Source organism: Ctenopharyngodon idella, chromosome 8 (genome assembly GCF_019924925.1).
Source record: "Ctenopharyngodon idella isolate HZGC_01 chromosome 8, HZGC01, whole genome shotgun sequence".
Lineage (NCBI taxonomy): Eukaryota > Metazoa > Chordata > Actinopteri > Cypriniformes > Xenocyprididae > Ctenopharyngodon > Ctenopharyngodon idella.
This window is the reverse complement of record NC_067227.1, coordinates 33,262,008-33,282,724: the sequence shown is the minus strand read 5'-3', so window position 1 is coordinate 33,282,724 and position 20,717 is coordinate 33,262,008. Positions and strand designations below refer to the sequence as shown.

General features: G+C 40.9%; 2 protein-coding genes across 2 annotated transcripts; one reads left to right on the top strand and one right to left on the bottom strand.

The window, feature by feature from the left end:
* Nucleotides 1-656: 656 nt before the first annotated feature.
* On the bottom strand, nucleotides 657-2,504 carry pym1 (PYM homolog 1, exon junction complex associated factor). The gene is made up of 3 exons (XM_051902692.1): nucleotides 2,186-2,504; nucleotides 1,560-1,653; nucleotides 657-1,436 (listed from the first exon to the last, which is right to left on the bottom strand). The coding sequence occupies exons 1-3, from the start codon at nucleotides 2,214-2,216 to the stop codon at nucleotides 977-979; spliced, it is 585 nt and encodes a 194-aa protein (XP_051758652.1). The 5' UTR covers nucleotides 2,217-2,504; the 3' UTR covers nucleotides 657-976.
* A 2,592-nt stretch (nucleotides 2,505-5,096) lies between these two features.
* Nucleotides 5,097-19,579, top strand: spats2 (spermatogenesis associated serine rich 2). Its single transcript, XM_051902685.1, is given in 14 exon segments — nucleotides 5,097-5,395; nucleotides 6,108-6,163; nucleotides 12,143-12,222; nucleotides 12,416-12,524; nucleotides 12,648-12,697; nucleotides 14,084-14,345; nucleotides 14,427-14,597; nucleotides 16,500-16,635; nucleotides 17,443-17,501; nucleotides 17,576-17,685; nucleotides 17,885-17,987; nucleotides 18,086-18,135; nucleotides 18,137-18,241; nucleotides 18,320-19,579. Coding segments are annotated over 13 exon segments (1,512 nt in total). The 5' UTR covers nucleotides 5,097-5,395; nucleotides 6,108-6,135; the 3' UTR covers nucleotides 18,569-19,579.
* The last annotated feature ends 1,138 nt before the right edge of the window (nucleotides 19,580-20,717 follow it).

Below are 20,717 nucleotides of genomic sequence, written 5' to 3'. Positions count from 1 at the left end.
TTAAAAATTGAAATGACACTTTAGTAGGTGGCAGCCAGTCACTGTCAGATCAGAGTCATCGATTCAACCGATTCGTTCAAATGGTCCATTTATTCAGGAAGCAAGCAAGCATCCCAATGTGCATCCACCCTAAATAGTATTGAATATTACTAATGTCATATACTATTTAGGATGGATAGTATGCGCATTGAGACGCAGGCACTGTCTTTATGAATAGATTATTGAATCATTGATTCATTCAAAACAGCTGATTGATTCAGTAACAAACACCAGTGAGTTGCTCAGAGAATCACCACAGCTCTGTTTGGAAATATTTTCAATGGCAAAATAGAGCAAAAACACACAATACTGACTATTGTGTCTAAAATGTAACTCACATTAACTTGTTTGTGGAACTGTTGTATAAAATCAATATCACGTTTGCATTTGTGCTAATAATCTGTAAAAACAGCAGGCTCGCTCGTGTGATATCGCTCATTTATATCATATAGAAATAAAAGACAAAAACTCATTTTTACCCCCATATGTTGAATTTCAGGTTCATTACTAGGCAGTGAAAGTGTGCACTATATCAAGACGTGTTTTGTCACAATCACGATATCATCGTAGACATTATATCCTCAGACTGTTTTCCAGACAGGGACAAGAAACAGGAAGATTGTTATGCTATGTTTAATATAACACAATTCTACACATTATTATTTCATGCCGTTATGCACTACGGTGGTAAAAAAACGATGACATCATGATTTTTAGTCCATCAGTCTCTGAGGCTCAATGATAACTAACGTTCACTCTAATCTGGACGACGTTTACACAGATGCGCTCCTGCAGGTTCTGCTGAAGACCTGCACAAAGAGTCCAGAGCGCAGGATGTGCCGCCGCGAGTCTTCATGATGTATAAAACACAAGAATGAAGTGACCGACACACAGATACACCCTGACATGACTGGAGACAGTTGATTGACAGCTGGCCTCACAAATCCCCTTCCAGCAGCTGTAGCTCCGCCTGTAACGCCTGGCCCCGCCCCAGTTTGTCCAGCTGTTCCTTGCTGGGGCTCTTCAGCTCTCCGGAGCTGATCTTCTGCTGGAGCTCCTCCACCTGCCGCAGCTTCTTCCGCAGGTTCTTGATCTTCTTGGCTTTCTCAGCGGCCGTCGGGTCTGTGCCTTCGGGCTCGGGGTTCACCCTCTTCTCGTCCTCGCTGAGTTTCACTCCGTCCAGCTCCTCGCTCAAGGCCTTCACGTCCTCCTGCTGAGTCTGGCTTTGCTGTTTGCGCTTTTCTTTGCGCTTCATGTTGCGTTTGGCCGTTTTGGAGAGTCCGGCGGCGTCGCCCTGTTTCTCGGCTCCGCTCGAAGCCTGCGCCGCGTCCTCCGGGTTCATGCCGGGCGGCAGGTCGGGTTTACTCTTGAAGAACTTCACGTACTTGTTCTCGTAGCTGAGAAACGAGAGAGAAGAGAGACTCATTAGCGCACATGTACAGTGAATATATCAGCGCTCTCGTCACTACTGGGTTCTTCGACGCAAAAGCAGCACAATGAATTGTGGGTCGAGCGCTTACACCGGTACCTCCTCCTGCGGAACGTATCCGTCCTTCACGCGCCGCGGTTTCCTCCACGTGCCGTCCGGCCGCTGCGTGGCGGCGATATATTTACCTAAAACACACACACACACACACACACTTTCCTGAAAGAGCAGCACAGACTCAATATTTTGAAGCTCTTTGATTTTCTGAATCTGTGGACACTGAAAACCTTTACTCTAATTTACTGCTTACTGAAATTACCTACGTAAAGTAATTAAAATGTATTATAATTAATGCTGTTAAACACTCTACTATACTAAATCATCATCATTTATTGTATATATTATTACTGTATATATTATACATCATTTATTGTATGTATTATTATTAGTAGTAGTAGTATGATTAGTCTATGAGCATCGCCGAGGCAGTGTTTGTATCTCAGCAGTTTGAGTGAATGTAACGCGCATATAAAGGAAAGAACCGGATTCGGACGCTTCATTTGTGTCGCGATCAGCGCGAGACTCGTTGTGTTTCTTCAGCCGCTCACACACACACACGGGCGCGCGCGCGCGACACCGCGCACAGTCGGTAACTTACATGGCGATGGGAATATATGACTATCTACACAGAAATGTATGTTTGTATGTGAAATGCTTTACCAGATTCATCTGTCACATAGGGGGTTGCCATCTTTAACAAAGACCAACTTCCGTTTCCGACTTGTTTAGCTATCGCGAGACTGCGAGTTTAGGATCTAGATTACAAAACACGGTAGGTGGCGGTAATGATCCTGAACGGCCATTAACAAGATGATGATGAAGAAGAAGAGTTTGTTTGTCAGTCAGAAACACCAAGGGAAATGTGGCTAATAATAATATTCTAGTTCCGAGTCTCCAGAGCTCTTCCCTCTGATACACAATGATTGTGCTTCTTTTGTTTCTTATTCAGAAATTTAAATAAGCTGATCTTTGTATTTTCCAGATTTCTCATATTCTGGTGGTAATAAACATGTTACACAAATTGAAAAAAAAAAAAAAATGATGATCTTGAAGTTAAACTGGTTTAAAATGATGCTGGATTGTAATGGAACAAAATCAAAAGAGGAAATTGTGCCACTTATTTATTGATGTTAATATAATAATACATTTTTAACAAAAAAGTGAATTATTCTTTAAATTATCTATAAATTGTAAAGGAAAAAGTCAAACCATTTAATTTAATGGATGTGGAACTTCTCATATATAAATGCATTTCTTTATTTCTCTCCTATTATCATTCAAATATATTTGAGTTCCACACATCTGTAAAACTATATTTCCTACGTTAGTCCAAAACACTTATCAGATGTTCTTCAAGCTTCACACATCCAACAAACATTGTATTTAAAGGGATAGTTCACCCAAAAATGAAAATTACCCCATGATTTACTCCTCCTCAAGCCATCCTATATGACTATATTCTTTCAGACGAACACAATCGGAGAAATATTAAATAATATTCTGGCTGTTCCAAGCGTTATAATTGGAGTGCTTTTAAGCCCCCCAAAAGCGCATCCATCCATCATAAAAATAATCCATACGGCTCCAGGGGGTTAATAAAGACCTTCTGAAGAGAAGCGATGGGTTTTTCTAAGAAAAATATCCAGAATTAAAACTTTATAAACTATAATAACTAGTTTCCGGCAGACGGCCGTACGCATGAACTTGCGGTGGAAGAGTGACCTCTGACCCGACGCGTGACGTAATGATGAACGGGGAAGCTCAGAGGAGAGAGCAAAACAAAACACCGGTCATGAATTAGAAGTCTAAAATGAGAAATTTTAAAGAGAAATGTTGAAGGATTTCGATATAAGAGAAGAGGAGCTTGAGTTTTTTTGAACCACAAGAGGCGTCTGAGCTTACGATACTCCTGCGTCATACATCCCATCACTACCATTATAAAGCTTGGAGGACTAAAAGGATATTTGTAAATATTTCTCTGATTGTGTTCCTCTGAAAGAAGATAGTCATAAACACTTGGGATGGCTTGAGGAGGAGTAAATCATGGGATAATTTTCATTTTTGGGTGAACTAGCCCTTTAACGTCATCAAGATTAGTATTTTCATTCTTGTGAATTCCTAACCGCTCTTTTAAATGTATAGAAATTCTGAATATAATGTGAAGAAAACTTCTACATTTTAAAAACTAATGCAGTGTGTGAGACTCATAAATGTTTCCTTCTCTTGCTGTTTATGATGTTTTGATTGGATTACATGGTTTAGTTTAAATAGTCATTCAGTTAGGAAAATCTCTCCATTTCATGAAAGGAACTGAGAAAGTAGAGCAGAACTGTCCTGAAACACCATCAGATCTGTGAGTATATGTTCAGATCTTCTGATGCGATGCTGTGTTTGAGGAACAGTCCGCTGCATTCATGGGAACGTTCGGTGTTCTTGATGACAGATCTTACTGTATTTGAGACGTCTTGGACAAAAAAACATGCAAAATAGTATAAAAGAGAACAGTGCTGCGATCTATTAATGTGTGAGACACAGATGTTTATCTATTAATGGTGGTCCTGCTCACTTCCACTCAAATGTGTGATGACCTCTTGACCTCTAGAGCGGTTCAGGTTCATCTGCAGGATCTTCTGGAATTTCCTATGGCTTGTTTGAGATGTATGAGTACAGTAAAGTCTGCGGTTAACTTTACTTTGTGAGAATTTCAAGTGTTGTTCTACAAATTAAAAATGACAGAGTTACATCAAAGAAGTTTTCTGGCGCTTCAGCTCATACATGATGACTTTGCAACATGTATTTAATTGTCAACATGCACCTCCTGTTTGATCAATATTGACCTTTTAATGAACTTCTACTGTATTTCCTAGTGGTTCAGCCGCGCGCGCCGATATATAAACCAGGGCGGATGTTCGGGGCGCGCGCTGGTCGAGCGGAAGTGACGCGTGAGCCGGCTGAAAGAAAAGACAGTCGTTCGCACATAAGCGATCGCAGAAAAGTCAAATAAAAGAGCGTACACTGCATGTGTTTGTGCCTCGGATTTCTGCAGGTCATTCAGGTAGGATTTTCCCGCCATTAGTCTCGTGATTAGAAGCTTTCTATTATCCGTCAACGCGGCTGCGCGCGTGATGCGAACGCGAACAAAAACACCAGCTTTCACACGTCTGGAATGAGAAAGGCAGCGAAAGTGATCTATTAAATCTTGTGCTTTTTACAGCTGTTTTCATCTGCGCGTCATTTGTGTGTGTGCTTCTCTCGGTTAGCATACATTAGCTCAGCGGCTAGCTGAGGCGTTGCTAAGATACTGCCACATATGCATCGCGCGAGCCGCGATATGACTGATATTGTGAACGCGCTCCTCGTTATTGTAAACTCGTTCGATCTAGTGAAGAATGAAATGCAGATAGAGAGAATAACTGCATAAATGCACCATATGTGTGAATAAATGGCCGTTATTAAGGAACTAGAACATAAACAGAGTTTCAGAAGCTCCGCAGATGTTTGAAGGATCCGCGTGCAGTGATTGTTTTGACACCTGTCAATCATCACCACAGCTGTACATGTGGCGCGTAGTGCCACATCACCGCGCTTCCCGCCTCAGCTTCAGGGACTCTTCCTCGCTTCCTGTCGCAGTGGCTCTTTATCCGGCTGTGTCGCATTAATATCCGCGGAACAGGCTGAGCAGGATCCCGGAGCTCCAGCGGATCCTGTTATTATTAGGTGTGGAGCAGAAATTCACTCTCACTTCTGGAATCTTCTGATTGCGTCACAGAGCTCTAATTGCCGCGTTCCGCCTCTTTGGTAAACAGTGTTCGTGTTCCTGTGGGTTTAAATATAGAATGAATGCGGCTTCACCTGTTTGACGGCACGCAGGTGAGTGACGCAGAGGCCGGGCGTGTGCGTGAGACCGCGCGTGTGCGTGTGCGTGTTTGCATAGTTTAAGTTTCTTTTTCCTGAGAGAGAGAGAGAGAGAGAGAGAGAGAGAGAGAGTCATAAAGGAGTCTCAGCTGAAAGACTTCACCGGCTCTTCTGAGGTGATTCTCCACTGATCCTGTCTTCCGTCAAGGGCTTCAGGGAATAAAACTACATTTTACTTTCGAGTTTGCTTAAATCTCTTGATCTGAGTTCAGGCGACCAGTGGTCATCGCAGCGGGTGATTACAGGGAAAGGTTAAAGGTCAGTAGATCTGTGAGGTCCAGGTGTAGATGTGGAAATCAGGGTTATTTCTGATATTATATATTATCCGCCTATTGTTGTAAGTTAGGTGCTGTTTGGAACAAAATATAATAATGTTAGTGATTTGATTCTCCAACAACTTGATTAAAGTATTGGATAATATTTTAATGAATGTAAAATCTACAAATGAAGGAAAGCTGGCATTTTCTTTCTGACGTTTCTCTTCTCATAAACGCTTCACTTCTCGGGACTTTAATGATCAACTAAATGCAAATACTGACTAAATGTGAATCGGGATTAAGTTGTGCTTCAGGAGCTTCAGCTGCTGTCAATAAACCTGTTCCTGTTTTGAGTTTTGAACTGTAAACAGAACAGAATGTCTGACTGCAGATTTTCTCTCTTCCTGTAGAATTGACTGACTGAGGAAGAGGAGGAGGATGGCGGCGAGGAGGAGCGGTTATAAAGGTGAGTTTGTGATCGCTGGGTGAAACATCAAGAAGAGTGATATTATCCTGACCGTACAAAGTTTAGCGTAGTTTTCTGAAGACAGTAAAGGCTGATTTATACTTCTGCGTCGAGCGTTAGCTGTGTGTAGCACGGCGTAGCCTGAAGTGCACCTCTTCAAAAATGTAACAACTTGTCAATTCTCTGCGGACTTCAAGCGCTGTGATTGGTCTGCTAGAACCCCTCCCTCGGGTCAAAAATCTGGTGCGGAGAAGAACGAGCGTTTCAACTTCCATAGGAGGGGAAAAAAAACGCTCTGTTTCAGGGTTCTGTTTCTTTGGACGGACAGTGATGAGCGCAGCGTTTTACCCAAAGTTGAATATTGTTCACCTCGAGCTGACCGGTTAAAAAAATGCCAAGTGCTCAGTGGTTGACCGTGAAATGGACGCTCAGCGCCTCAAGGCCCTTTCAGACAGCGAAACCCTTCAGATACAAAGCGATTTGTGCTACGCTGGCCAGAGCAAAGCAGGCGGAGTTTTCAAAATTTTTAGCGGGAGTGCTAAAAGTCATTTGACAGACCCTTTCTATTGGCTGTGCGGGTAATCATCACAGAGCGAAAGTTGAGCTATTTTAAAGTTTGACCGCGGCATGCGTGCGAGCTCGCCAATGGTGCAGCAACAAACCGTCGCAAGCCATTGAAATAAATGGGTTTCATAGCGCAGCGGTGCTGTTGTCGCGTCCTGTCCGAAAGGGCCATTGCCCCACATTTACACTGCACACGTCTGCAGCGCGGCACGTTTCAGAAGCGTCCCAGAAGCAGTTCACCGCGCCGATAAGATAAGCGCCATTTTGACAGATGCCACGTCCAAGCTGCGCAGTTCAAATACAAAATAGTCAAAATAATCACCCTGTGTAGACTCCCACTCATATTTCACATCACTAGGAGGCCAGAAATTGACAACAAGAGATTTGAAGTTGAAAAACTTAAATCTTTTATCCTTGTTGTCCATTCCTGGACTTTTAAGTGGATTAACTTCATCTGTAGGCTACAGAAAAACAAAGTAGGGCATAATAAACAAAAATAAACCGGACAAAATATAACAATTTAGCCATTGACAACACGAAAAATCAAGGAAAACCATGTCGGACAGGCGAATCTCGTGGTCTCGTGAATCCAGCTGTTTCGCTTCTGAAACGCTCCTGGTGTGAGTTGACGCCGCGTAGAGAACGGAACAAAACCTCGCCGGAGCCGTAATGCGCCACACGTGTGTGCAGTGTAAATAACGGGTGATGCTCCTGACCTTTTAAAAACACGCGTTCCCATTGAAAACAATTGGAAAAGTACACGAACCGCGGCCTAAAGCCTTGTTTACACTGCACGCGTCTGCAGCGCGTCACGGTGCCAACTTACACCAGGAGCATTTTGGGAGCGAAGCGACAGGATTCGTGAGACCACGTGATTTGCCTGTCCTACGTTGTCTTTCTTGCTTTTATTTTATTTTTTTTGTGTTCTAACATCGGTAAGTTAAATGTTTATTTTGTCCAGTTTAATTCTGTTGTGTTTTTGCTATCCCACATGAGTCTGGATGGGGGTGTTTATTTTGAAATTGACAGGATTTTGGACTTTTATCTTGTATTTACTGCACGTCTTCGACGCTGTGTCTGTCAAAAATAGGCGAGGTACTATCTTTAGTGAAGCGGCGCGGCGGGACACTTCTGAAACATGCCGCGGCGCGGCTGCTGTAAACACAAGCTTTGACTAGAGTGGCTGCGGATCAGCTCCGGTCGCCGTGTCGCAGCCGTAACGCGCCGCAGACGTATGCAGTGTAAATGAGGCTTAAGCGTGTCATGAGTTTCAGACGCTCCTGTGCGTTTTTGTGCGACACTTTCTGTTCTATTTAACGCTGAGCATCGCAGCGCTAACATTCAGTATGATTAAAAATCATACTGAATGTTAAAACGAGTGTAAATGCAAACTAACAGACCTGCCGCTTGTGTCCTGTGTGATGTGTTTTTAAGGTTTGTGTGTCTTAACTTTTTGTAGGCACACTGCATCTAGATCTAGATGTCTTTTTCTTGGGAGGCAAAAAAAATATCCTGTTTAAGTTATTCCAGAGCGAAGGTTTTATGGCGGTGACTAATGAAGAGCCGTCGTCCTGCTCACGTATGAACTAAAAAACGTTTCCGTACTGTCCAAATGCTTTTAGTAGTTTTATCTTACATTTGTCTTTGTTGTTAGATACTTGAGAACATCATTTGTGGCTTTTGTTCGTTGCTTGAATCTTGTTTCATGAGGTTTTGTTGCCTGCGTTCAGAGTTTGAGCAGATGCAGGAGGAACCGGTCATGTGACCTGCTGATTCACTCTTTCTGCTCTGTTCCGTCGGTCTGGACGGTTGGATGTGGTTCAGATGGTGATCTTTGGAGTCTTTTTGGTAGAGAAACAAATCACGTCAAAGACTAGACTTGATGAAGCATTTCTTTAACTCTTTCAGTGCAGTTTAGGTGCTCAGTCTGCACTCAGTCTAGTTTTGTTTGGCAAATGAAAACTTTGCGTTTCAATGACTGTGCAAATTCCTGAACTCTGATCGAGTGGGGTGGGGGTGTGAAACGGAGCTAAACACACTGTAAACTGTGAGCAGCAGCATCTTTAGAACAGCCTTTGACCCGATTAAACCACACGTCACTGCAGTCCGGCTGCTTTATGGCTGAGATTTCTAACCAGCTGTGTGTCTTATCAGCTTCACTGTTGAAGAGCTGGAGAAATATTGCTTCAAGAGAAATCCACAAACACACAAAAGCCTTTTCCAGTTGTAATGGAAGCCGAGTTGAATGAACTGAAGACGCTCTGCGCCAGTGGACACGCACTGAATGCCCGTGCGGCCGTGTGCGCTTTACTTTCAAATTAGTGCCAATCCAGGTGTGGCAATTGCTTGAATGGTGGGTTCATTATTATTATTATTATTATTATTATTATTATTATTATTATTCATGAAAACAACAATAAAACAGTGCAATGACAAACTCGCTTAAATAGGCGCTTTTACATTTCACTTTGAAACCAAATCTTCTGCCGTGGTCTTGTCAGTCAGGAGTGAGGCGAGGTGAAATCTGACGCCTGCCGATCTGTGCTGCGACTCTCGTTCAGCTAAAATTATAATGATGGGTTAAACTCACTTTTTTTTATTTTTTTTATTTTTCTGTTCTGCGCCCCAGAACACTTCCCACCTCTCCATTTTGGTCATGGGACAAACATAAAGGGTTAGTTCACCCCCAAAATGAATTTCTGTCATTAATTACTCACCCTCATGTCGTTCCACACCCGTAAGACCTTCGTTCATCTTCAGAACACAAATTAAGATATTTTTGATGAAATCCAAGAGGTCTCTGGCCTCCGATAGACTGCATTTATCACCACTTTCAAGGCTCAGAAAGGTAGTAAAGACATCATTAAAATAGTCCATGTGACTGCAGTGGTTCAACCACACAAGTTTTAATACTAGATATTTTATAATATTTTAAATCCATCAAAATGTTCTTTCTGTCAAAACTCTTTATCATTGAAGCATGCTTTATTATATTGTGCTGGTTTTAACTCTGTGAGAAACCTTTTTTTATTCTGTTAACTCTTTTGAAGAAGTTTTTAACCAAGTTAAAACAAGTTTTTAGGAAAAATAAGTTATAAACACGTGATAAAGTTTTACCATAATTTTTTCTCACCATGAAAATAGCCACAGAGGTTGGCATGGCGTTAAAAACAAACAGTGGTTCAACCCAGGGGCGAGGCCAGAAATGTTCAAACGGGTGGGCCTTCATAAAAACAGGGCGGGCCAATCGTATAATAGTATAGAGTATAAAAACTGCATGCCAAATTATCAGGAAAAAAAAACACAGCTCAGTTTTAAGTTCAAAGTTACAAAACAGCAAATAAGAAATAACTTACATGAATTATTTAATTTATATATGACACTATATTGTCACTATATTATTAACAGTTTACCAAAATCAATCTCAAATGGAGGTTTTTGACCAGTGAATTACGGAGAATGTCAGAGTAAATCGCTTTGTCCGTCATTAACAGCCGCATCTAAAGTTACGTTTTCATCAACTTACAGGTTATAAAGTGTACTAGCTATACGGCACTCAGTTTTTTCTGACATTTGGACAAAATCTCATGTTATTAAAGATGAAGCACTACACAGACTATTTAAGACAATATTGGCTATGACTCGACGACAAATGCTATGAGGTTTGACTGACAGTTTGAAGAGCCAATAGAGTTATGAGGTTTAGTCACAAGCTCTTTTTAATACTTTTCACTGTGTTGCCACAGAAAGACGTAAAGGATGACCACTAAGATTTATGAAAATAAAATAAATAAATAAACAGAAATGACGAAATTTGGAGATACAATGTTTCTGCACGAAATCAACAATCTGAAAATGTTTAGAATCTTTTAACTATAACGATACACTGTAAATGTTTGTACTTGCCTTTGCATGTCCTTCTTCGGTATTACTCTGAGACGACGGGGCTTCTGGTTAAACACTGGGATGATCTCGACATAATAGTCTCTGTTATTGTGCGTCATGGGAATTGTAAGTTTCATTCCTTGGTTTCTTGCAGCAGTACTACATATCCAAATGTATATCCAAATTAGGCTGTTAAAGTATCGACTGATTGATATTTGCTTCAGTTTTTAAATTTAACTCCACATTGATTCCACAAACATGCAAATCTACCATTACATCCTGGGCGGGACTAACAAAAACTGGCGAATCAAACTTTTTATTTTGACAAGCATGTGAAATGCACCTATAGGAGGAGGGGAAACCACGAAACCGCCTGTAATTGACCATGGAAAAACTGCATTTAATAATTCTTTTAAGTAAATAAATTTATAGTGTGATAAGACGTTTATTATAATTATTATCGCTTATTAAATTATTTCATACTTTTTTTTTTTTTTTTTTTTTTTTTGGGAAATGACCAACTATTTATTGGGTGGGTCACAATTCACGTAGCTTCACCACTGGTTCAACCTTAATGTTATGAAGTGACGAGAATACTTTTTGTGCGATTTTAAAAAAAAAAAAAAAAAAAAAAAAAAACGAAAAAAACCTGACTTTATTCAACAGTTTCTTCTCTTCCATGCCAGTCTCCTACACTGTTGATGTAGTAAAGACAGTGTTGTACATCAGAACATACAGACATGTTCCTGGATCAGCATTCCTGTCCAAAAACACAGTCCTAACCCTACCCATAACTTATCCTTGAAATCACAGGGAAATAAGTGAATAAGACTGCTCTGGAAGCCCCTAACCTGCTTTGTAAGCCTAAACTTGACATTAACTGTACCCCTAACCCTCGAATCTGATTGGTTGATCCAGGAACTTGATGTACTTGGTGAAATCACACTGTTGCTTAATAATCAGTGGTTTGCTTTAAGCAAAAATGCTTGACCGGAAGCCAGTCATACAGTAGATACTATAACACACTGTAATGCTGAATTAAGCAGAATTGTGAGTTTTATTTTGTCTGAATGTTGAAGTTGAACCGTTACACCACCTGACACTTTTACTGCTGCGGAGAGCGGTTTCTAAAGTCTTCTAGTTTAATTTTGGTTTTGTTAAAAAAGATCAATGCTCTAAATGGAATTATGATAAGAGCCATATAAAAGTTTTTAATTTGAACAGTTACTTTTATTAACTTAGTTTGTACTAACCTTAATGTACTGAAGTGTGAAGCTAGCAAAAATACAAGAATGGGATTGGGAGTTGATTTCAGCAGCTTCATATTAAATGATTCTGATTGGATCGGGGCAAAAAAAAAAAAAAAAAACGTGGGCCGTCCCTCCTGCCTCTCTCTGGCTCTTCTCTTGACCTACATATTTTTGGGGGAAAGCTTTAACTGCCAAGCCTCTCTCACTGTGGAAGTCGAGCTGCGTTTAAACTGAACACGTGGAATCTGTAAGAATGTTTCCTCCCCTTTTCTTCTTCCAGATGTGACAGGAGTGGTGTTCGACACGCACTCAAAAATGGTGATGTCTCAAGGAGGAACTTTTGAGAAGATGAAGGAAAAGGTACAAATGTCTTCTCCTCTGTTAGTCTCGGGGTCATTTGCACAGAACGAGAGACGCTGCTGGTTCTGTGCGAACGGCCCCGGCCAGACTGAAGATGCGATGTGAGATTGTTGGCTGTTATTTATGATGCTCTTTGTTGTCTCTTTCCTGCGAACCGGACGCCTCGACTCACTGAATGTTTTTCTCTCGTCAGATAAATGCTGTGCGAGCCGTGGTTCCCAATAAGAGCAATAATGAGATTGCTCTGGTGCTGCAGCACTTCGAGAACTGCGTGGATCGGGCGGTGCAGGCGTTTGTGGAAGGTACAGACACGCATTACTGTGAGCTTCTGAAGAGCTGCTGCGTTTAGTGTGATCTCAGAGACTCGCGTGAACCGCTCTTACTTGTGACATGCTGTAAAATGACCTGTGTGTGTGTGCTGTCAGGTAGTGCCGTGGAGATCCTGAAGGAGTGGAATGTCACTGGAAAAAAGAAGGTGAGAAAATCATAATGTTTGATGATCATGATATAAAACTGTAAACAAAACATGCAGTTTAACCCTTCTGTGTCCTTAAATAAAAAAGACAAAACCGTCCTTTTGTTTTTTGATCATTTTGCATGTTAATCTCAACTGCATAACTATTGACAGAAGTGTGTGTTTTTATGGGAATTTTAATATTTGACCATTTCCTTTTGTAAATCTATTTTACACTAGGTACACAAAATAGTTGCACTGTAGGACTGTGGACAAAAATATCCACATTGAAACCCATGTGAACTGCAAAAAATAAAATAATAATGATAATAGGGCCTTTTAACTCTAAAATAATGAAGTCTTTGTTAATAGGCTTTCATTCTGTTGGCAAGGCTTCAAAATTAAATGTTTTTTCACTATTTTTCCACCAGATGGCGCCATTTTCTCAGGTTTTGCCTATAGAGCAAACACTCACTTTTTCCTGTTTTCTGCTGTATTATAGAGCCAATTGTATAAACTATGCAGCTGTGTGAGAGTGTGTGTGTGTGTGAGAGTGTGTGTGTGTGTGAGTGTGTGTGTGTGTGTGAGAGTGTGTGTGTGTGTGTGTGAGAGTGTGTGTGTGTGTGTGAGAGTGTGTGTGTGTGTGTGAGAGTGTGTGTGTGTGTGTGAGAGTGTGTGTGTGAGAGTGTGTGTGAGTGTGTGTGTGTGAGTGTGTGTGAGTGTGTGTGAGTGTGTGTGTGTGTGTGTGAGAGTGAGTGTGTGTGAGAAATTATACTGTGATTTGCTAGCCTTTGTCTGGAGCAACTGGAGTTTTGCTGCCATCTAATGGAAAGAGTTTGGTACTGCGGCCAAACAAAATCTTACTGAAAGCTTTTTTTTTTTTTTTTTTTTTATTATTATTATTATTATTATTATTATTATGTTTTGTTTTTTTTGTTGTTTTTTTTAAGGATATCAACCTCAAATTTGAAACACAAATTGTTTATATTCACGGCTTAGATTTTTCTAGCAGTTTTTCAGTTAAACATGTTTTAGAAAATATATATTTTATATAAAAAAATGTTAATAAATCATTTTCATAAACTAAAACCTGTAAATTTTTTGTTTCACTTAAACTTTTTTTCCTCACTTCAACAATAATCTGCCAAGGGTGTTTTTTAAAAATGTTTTTTAAATGAGACCAAACTTAAAGTCTGTTGCTCCAAAGCTTCAGATTTATGACGTTTTTGTCCTTTAAGAACCTCAGAGTAACTTTTTTTATTTTTTATTTTTTTTTATTATTGACACACAAGGGTTAAACGTGTATGTGAGAGGATAAAGTTTAATAATCAATGTTTTAAACATGTAAATGTCAGCTGCCTGTTGATCTTGAGTGTGTTGCACATGCGTTTGCTCGATCATTCACAGCCCAAGAAGAAAAAAAAGCCGAAAGCACAAACCGACGTTCCCGCAGACGCGACCCCTGCTGAATCGCCCGCAGACGCTGAATGTCAGGAAGCCGTTAATGGTTTCCATGCCAATGGTTCGGCAGCGGCTGACATCGAATCGCTGGATTCTCTGAGCGAGCAGCTGGACTCCGTCTCCCTGGACGCAGCGGAGCTCGACTCGGAAACTGCCGTCCCTGAGGTTCCTGAGGTTCCTGAGGTTCCAGAGGTTCCAGAGGCCACAGGTGCGTTAGCTGAGGTCATGTGATGCTCGTCACACGAGGCCTCAGGTGTGTGAGTGCTGATGGGGTTTATCTCTGCTGCAGGTGGAGAGGTGACGTCCACATCAAGCCCCGGCACCAGTAACGGACCACGGCACAACCATCAGAGTTTCCGCAGTAACAAGTCTCACCCCAAGCCCGGTTCCAGCTCCCAGAATCCCTCTATGCCCATTCCATTCGAAGACGCGTGGCGAGGTTCTGCTGCCAGAAAGATCGGTGAGAATTTGTTTGATTATTATGATCATCATGTGACTGATGGCACTAAATAAGCCGGAACGTCTGCTGCTCGTTAGTCAAAGTGTGTGAAAGTTTTGACGAAATTACAAACAATCCTGTCATGTGATGCACACAAAATGAAGCTAGCGTTCAATGTGTGTTAAATTTAAAAAAGAAAAACCATCATGAGAGAGACTTCAGCTGCATAAGCATCACCTTTCACCGCTGCTTCAGCATTTATCGTTTCATAACCTAATATAAGTGTTCAAATGAGTGACCGTTTATGTCTGCGCGACTGAAAGATTCTAACGCTAATGTTCTACAAGAAATTGCTATATTTTGAGCTATATTAACATTAAAGGGATAGATCGCACAAAAATAAAATTTCTCCATCGTTTATTCACACTCCTGTTGTTCCAAACCCGTATGATCTTTCATCTGTGGAACATGAAGTGTTTCGAACGACAGCTTCAGTTACTGCAGTTTATTTTATTTCTTTGGGTTAGTGTTAGTGGGGCTGTGACAGTGGCAATTTTTTACTACCGCGGTGGACAGGATCGTAAAAAAATCTGTCATAATTATTTTAATTTTTATATTTATAAGACATTTAATAGGTTTTGATTTCGTCCACATTTTAATTTTTATTCACGAACTTACAGGATAAGTAAATAGGCGTAGGCTATGCATTTATTTATATAATGAAAAGAAAGTTGATCAAAGACTGCGTCACTTTTCATCTTGAACACTTGTCGAGGATCGTGAGTGAATGTGATCATCCTTTCCTCTTTACTACTGTACAGAACGAAATAAACATGAATGAAAATCAAAAAATATGTTGAAAGATACAGTAGCTTACCAAAATCTGTATCACATCAGTTCAGTCTTGTTGCAAACAATGTCACGTAACATTATACCTCAGAAAAGCCAGTCGTTGACCATAAACTTATAGTCAGCAAGAAAAATAACTAAACAAAACTAACTGGATTAGAAACTCAATTATGTAAGTATAAGTATTATAACTTTATTATTATAAAATGGACTTAAACTGGGTGCTCGCCTCTGTGTATCGTATTCGTTTTATTCTGGAGACTGAACTCACGCTCTGCTGCCACACTGGAGCACACACCACCAACTGGACAGGGGTGGGAATTACAGTTACAAGCAACATCAGCCTCAGTAATCTGTCAAAATGACGGACGGGCTGCAGATTTTTTCCGTCACTGCTAAAAAATATATACACGTCACACTACCGCCGGTAACACTGCATGATGGTGGTGCGGTTGTCATACCTACCGTCACAGCCCTAAGTGTTAGCTGTTGTTCAGGGAAAGTGTGCATTTATGCAGTGAAATACGGCCTGAGAAGAATTATGTGACACAAAAAACCTTACTATGGAAAAAGACCATTTTATGGTTTGAATAAAATGGCTTAAATGAAAAAACAAAAGCTTTTTGTGTTAGAGTTAAGAGCTTATAATTAATCATTGCAAAAATCGCCAGAATAGTAAACTGATCGTTCCAGTGATTTTTATATTAGTTGATTATCAAGGTAATCATTAATTGCAGCCCTAACAGACGGCCAGAGGGCAGACCGTGGATTGATTGATTCTCTGTGTTACTGTTAGCATCGGGGTTTGGACCGTTCCGTATTCTGACCACATTAGAATAATAGTGCAGTGATTATCGCTGAAATGACACGTGATTTTTGTCATCAATCATTTGACACAAACTCTTTTTTTTTTTTTTTTTTTTTTTTTTTTTTTTTTCCATATACATCATCATCATCATCATCATCATCTTGAGGCTTTTAAAACACTAGTGATGGTGGAACACGTATGACATGCATTAGTGAAAGTGTAAGTCTGTGAAAGTCTAGTGTTGAAAATGTTTGCGGTTTTCTCAGGGCCTAACGTGGACCGCTCTGTGAAGGACCTGCAGCGCTGTGCCGCGTCACTGTCTCGCTACAGAGTCGTGGTGAAAGATGAGATGGACTCATCCATCAAGAGAATGAAGCAGACGTTTGCTGAGCTGCAGAGCTGGTAACACACACACACACACACACACACAGACACACACACATGTGGTTATGAGTTTTGGCTGGCGATCAATTGTCATACAAATAACTGACTAACTTTGAATAGTCTGTTTTGTTCATTTTACCTTAAAGGGACATTCAGTAGTCCTTTAGCTTATTGTTAGCGTCGCTGCGCTTATTGTACTTTAAGTACTGATACCACAATGGTGTTAGACATGCCAGCATCTATCGATGTGGATCACATGATCATCTCTGAGCTTTATGTAAATGACACTGATATGAGTTATTTTTAGAGAGTTGCTCTAACCACTAATTAATTCTCTTACCTGTCCAACAAAACTCAGGCATCATTTCTCGGTCATCACGAGTTGACGCTCGGTTTTTGTCTTTGACTGTCCTTTTCTGTTACTTCGTACTGATTCTCCTGTTTTCGCTCTTCGCTCATCAGAAAACACTACAGAGCATCAAACTACTGAATGCACCTTAAAGAAATCATTTATTTATATTTTCCTTGGGTTATGTAATAAAGCAGGCCTGTATGATTTCTGTTAACGTCTTACAATCAGAGAAAGGACAAAACCATTAAACCCTGATCAATAAGAACATCTGAACTCGCCCACTGTGACCAGCAGCACGTTTACGCCAAACTTTAGCAAACAGACTCCTCATTCAAACCATGTGGATAATCTCAGGGTGTCTTATGGATATGAATCAGTTTATGACCAGCGAATCCAAACCAGCATTTCAAAATGGATTCAAGAGTTTATTCAGCAGATCTGTTTGTCTCTAAGTGTTCCTGTTCTCTGTTCAGCCTCATGGATCGAGAGGTGGCGCTGCTCGCCGAGATGGACAAAGTCAAAGCAGAAGCCAGTGAGTAGAGTGACAACACATCTATCTATCTGTCTGTCTGTGTTTTCATTAATTATTGTGTGTTTGTGTGACAGTGGCAATTCTGGACGGGCGTCAGAAGAGAGCAGAGGCACTGAAGAGACTGGCTGACCAATCAGCATCGCTGACTGAAGAACAGCTGACTGAACTACGAGCTGACATTAAGGTGAACTCTCTCTCTCTCTCTCTCTCTCTCTCTCTCTCTCTCTCTCTCTCTCTCTCTCTTACACTTACACTTACACTTACACTCACGCTTACACTTACGCTTACACTTACACACTCACACACACACACACACAGCAATTTAAAACATCACTCTTCTTTGCAGTTGCCTAATATATCTCTCTCTCTCTCTCTCTCTCCAGCACTTCGTCAGCGAGCGAAAGTATGATGAGGATCTTGGTAAAGCTGTGAAATTCTCCCATGATCTGGAGCCTCTGAAGTGCAGCATCATGTCGTTTGGTTCAGGTGCGGCAGTGAACATGACTGTGTGTTTTTTCCATATGAATGAACACATGAGGTGTTGATGTGTGTGTGTGTGTGTGTGTGTGTGTGTGTGTGTGCAGTGTATCATCCTCAGACGAGCTACTCCAGCCGTTCCCGCTGCAGCTCCACCTTCTTCCTCCGTCACAGGCTCAGTTCCTGTCAAAGCTCCGCCTCCCTCTGAGGTCCAGCATCAGGCCTCTGCGTACACGGGCCGTCCCAGTGTGCCACACAAACAGGTGACGAATCGCGTACGCTCATGTATTCTGGCTGTCGTGTGCTCTTTCTGAACTGGCACCTGTCTCTCCATTCTGCAGATTTTCCAGGGCAACAGGCGCATCATTCACGGTTACCAGGGAAATCAGCGATATAATGGAAACGCTCATCCTGAGCGAAACCCCGGCCGGAACAGCTATCGTCATCCGGGAGAGCGCAGTCAGCAGAGCGACCTCAACTCTCAGCCGGCCAGTAGTGCGAGAGGTTCCTCCCACTCCTCAGGCTATCGCTCGGATCGGCCCGCCTACAACGGGCTTCCACAGAGGCAACCGCGGACCCACTGCCCGTGATGAACGCACACACACACACCCACACACACACATCCGTCAGATGAAGAGAAAATTCAAGTTTACATCTGAGTTGAGCTGCGGCCCGACTTCTGCTCTTCATTCTTCTGTCTTACTCTTCTTTTACACCTCCTGTCTGTCTGTCTGTCTGATCTGAGTTCAGTGTTAGTCTCAGTAGTTCCTGTGAGTGTTTTCTCGTGGGCTTCCTCTTTCATATCGTCAGTGTCGAGGAAAAAGATGATGTTCCACATACCAGATGATCAACACTAAGATGGCAGGCCGAGTTTCAGTGGGCTGAGAGTAGTTTAAGTTGTTTTGAGATGTTAGTCCATAGTGACGCTCTCTTTCATGCCTTCGGTCACGTTGATTGAAGCCGACGTGTCACGTCCTCTGGTCTTCATGCTCACGATATACCTCACTCGCCGCCTCATTTCATGCCGCGCCGTTCTTCCGCTCGCAACGTCAGCTTCCTTTTGCCTTCCTGAAAGACTCTCGTTGGAAAGAATCAGATTTGCAAGCGTCTGTGAGTTTGATCAGGATGCAGAAAAGCTCGTCTGTCTGTCTGTCTGTCTGTCAGGAGGTCTGGATTTCTAATTCAGCCTCTCCGTCTCTTTTCTTTGGTTGCTTGATGTTGTCATGAGGATCAGCACTCTTTTCAGCTCAATCCTGTATATATGTAAACTACATGTATAGTGTTTTTGTAGCCTCCGGCCATGTATGTAGTGCGATTTATTAGTTCTCTGATTGAACTCCGTTATCAAGCAACTTATGTTCTTCCTCATGTATGGAGAAAGAGACTCGTTTTTGTTTTTCCAAATGATCTGAGACCGCTGTAATCAAGTGCCTTCAGTCATTCGCTTTCACCGTCCCGTTCCTTCTGCTCCGGTTCGGACCAAAGACATCAGATGCCGTCGCCTGCTCCTGTCGTGCGAACACTCATTGTCTTTCTTGCTAATTGATCTACTTGCTTTTCCTTTATTATAAATAAAGAAGGATTGGTAGCAAATGCTTAAACTGTTTGCAGACTCATATATAATTTTTTTTTTTTTTTTTTTTTCCTCTCCTGTTGTCATGATTAAGATCTCTGTGATTTGTGTCAATTTTCTGGTATTTTGGATTTTTTGAAAAACCTACTTTTGCAAAGTAATCCCAAGTTTTTCGCTCAATCTCAATAAAACCAGTACAGTATAATACTCTAGACTCTCTAGGTCAATAATTATCAAAAAAAGTTGAACTTTTGCATTTAGATGGCTATAACGGGTTTATTTAGAAAAGGGGTGTGGCCAAATATACCCAAATACCTATAAATCCTAAACAAAAACTCAACTTCACGAAATTAGGTGAGCTCATGCTGATTCTAAACAAGCATGCAAACTTTTATGGAGATCGGACCATAGGTGGTGCTATAACAGTTAACACAACTTTAACAACCATATGTTTCCTATGGTAAATTGGCTGTAAATGGTGTTTTCCATGTATGATCCAGATGGTTACAGGCTTGCTAAATAAAACACTAGGGCCCGGTTTCACAGACAGGGCTTAACCTAAGCCAGGATTAAGCCTTACTTTTGGAGCATGGAGACCCACCACTGCCGAAGAAATCACTGCAAATCTCCATATCACGTCACTCAGAGACGTCTACTGATTTTATGATGTCTAGTTGTCTGACCGACAGCTTCTTTAAAATCTTCTATACAAATGAAATTCATAAAAGATTGCGAGGCCCTTTGTCTTTTGCTCAGGATGGCCCTGTTAATTACTACAAAAACATTTTTGGTAACAATTTACAAAATGGTCCTATTTGTTTACATTAGTTACCTGCATTAATTAATAAAAAAATACTTGAAAAATACTTTTAAAGCATTTATTGATCATAGTTAATGTTAATCTCAACATTTAATACATTATTAAAATCAAAAGCTGTATCTGTAAATATTATTTCATGGACTTGAGCCAACATGAACAAATTGTTGTTTTTTATTAACTAGTTTTAACAAAGATTAATTAACAATGAGCAATACACTTGTTATAGTATTTATTAATGTTAGTTAATGAATGAACTAATCTGAAATAAATGTTGCAATAATATAAAATATTGAATGTCTGTGTACATATTTTTATCTTTACTTACAATTTTTGAAAAAGAGTCATG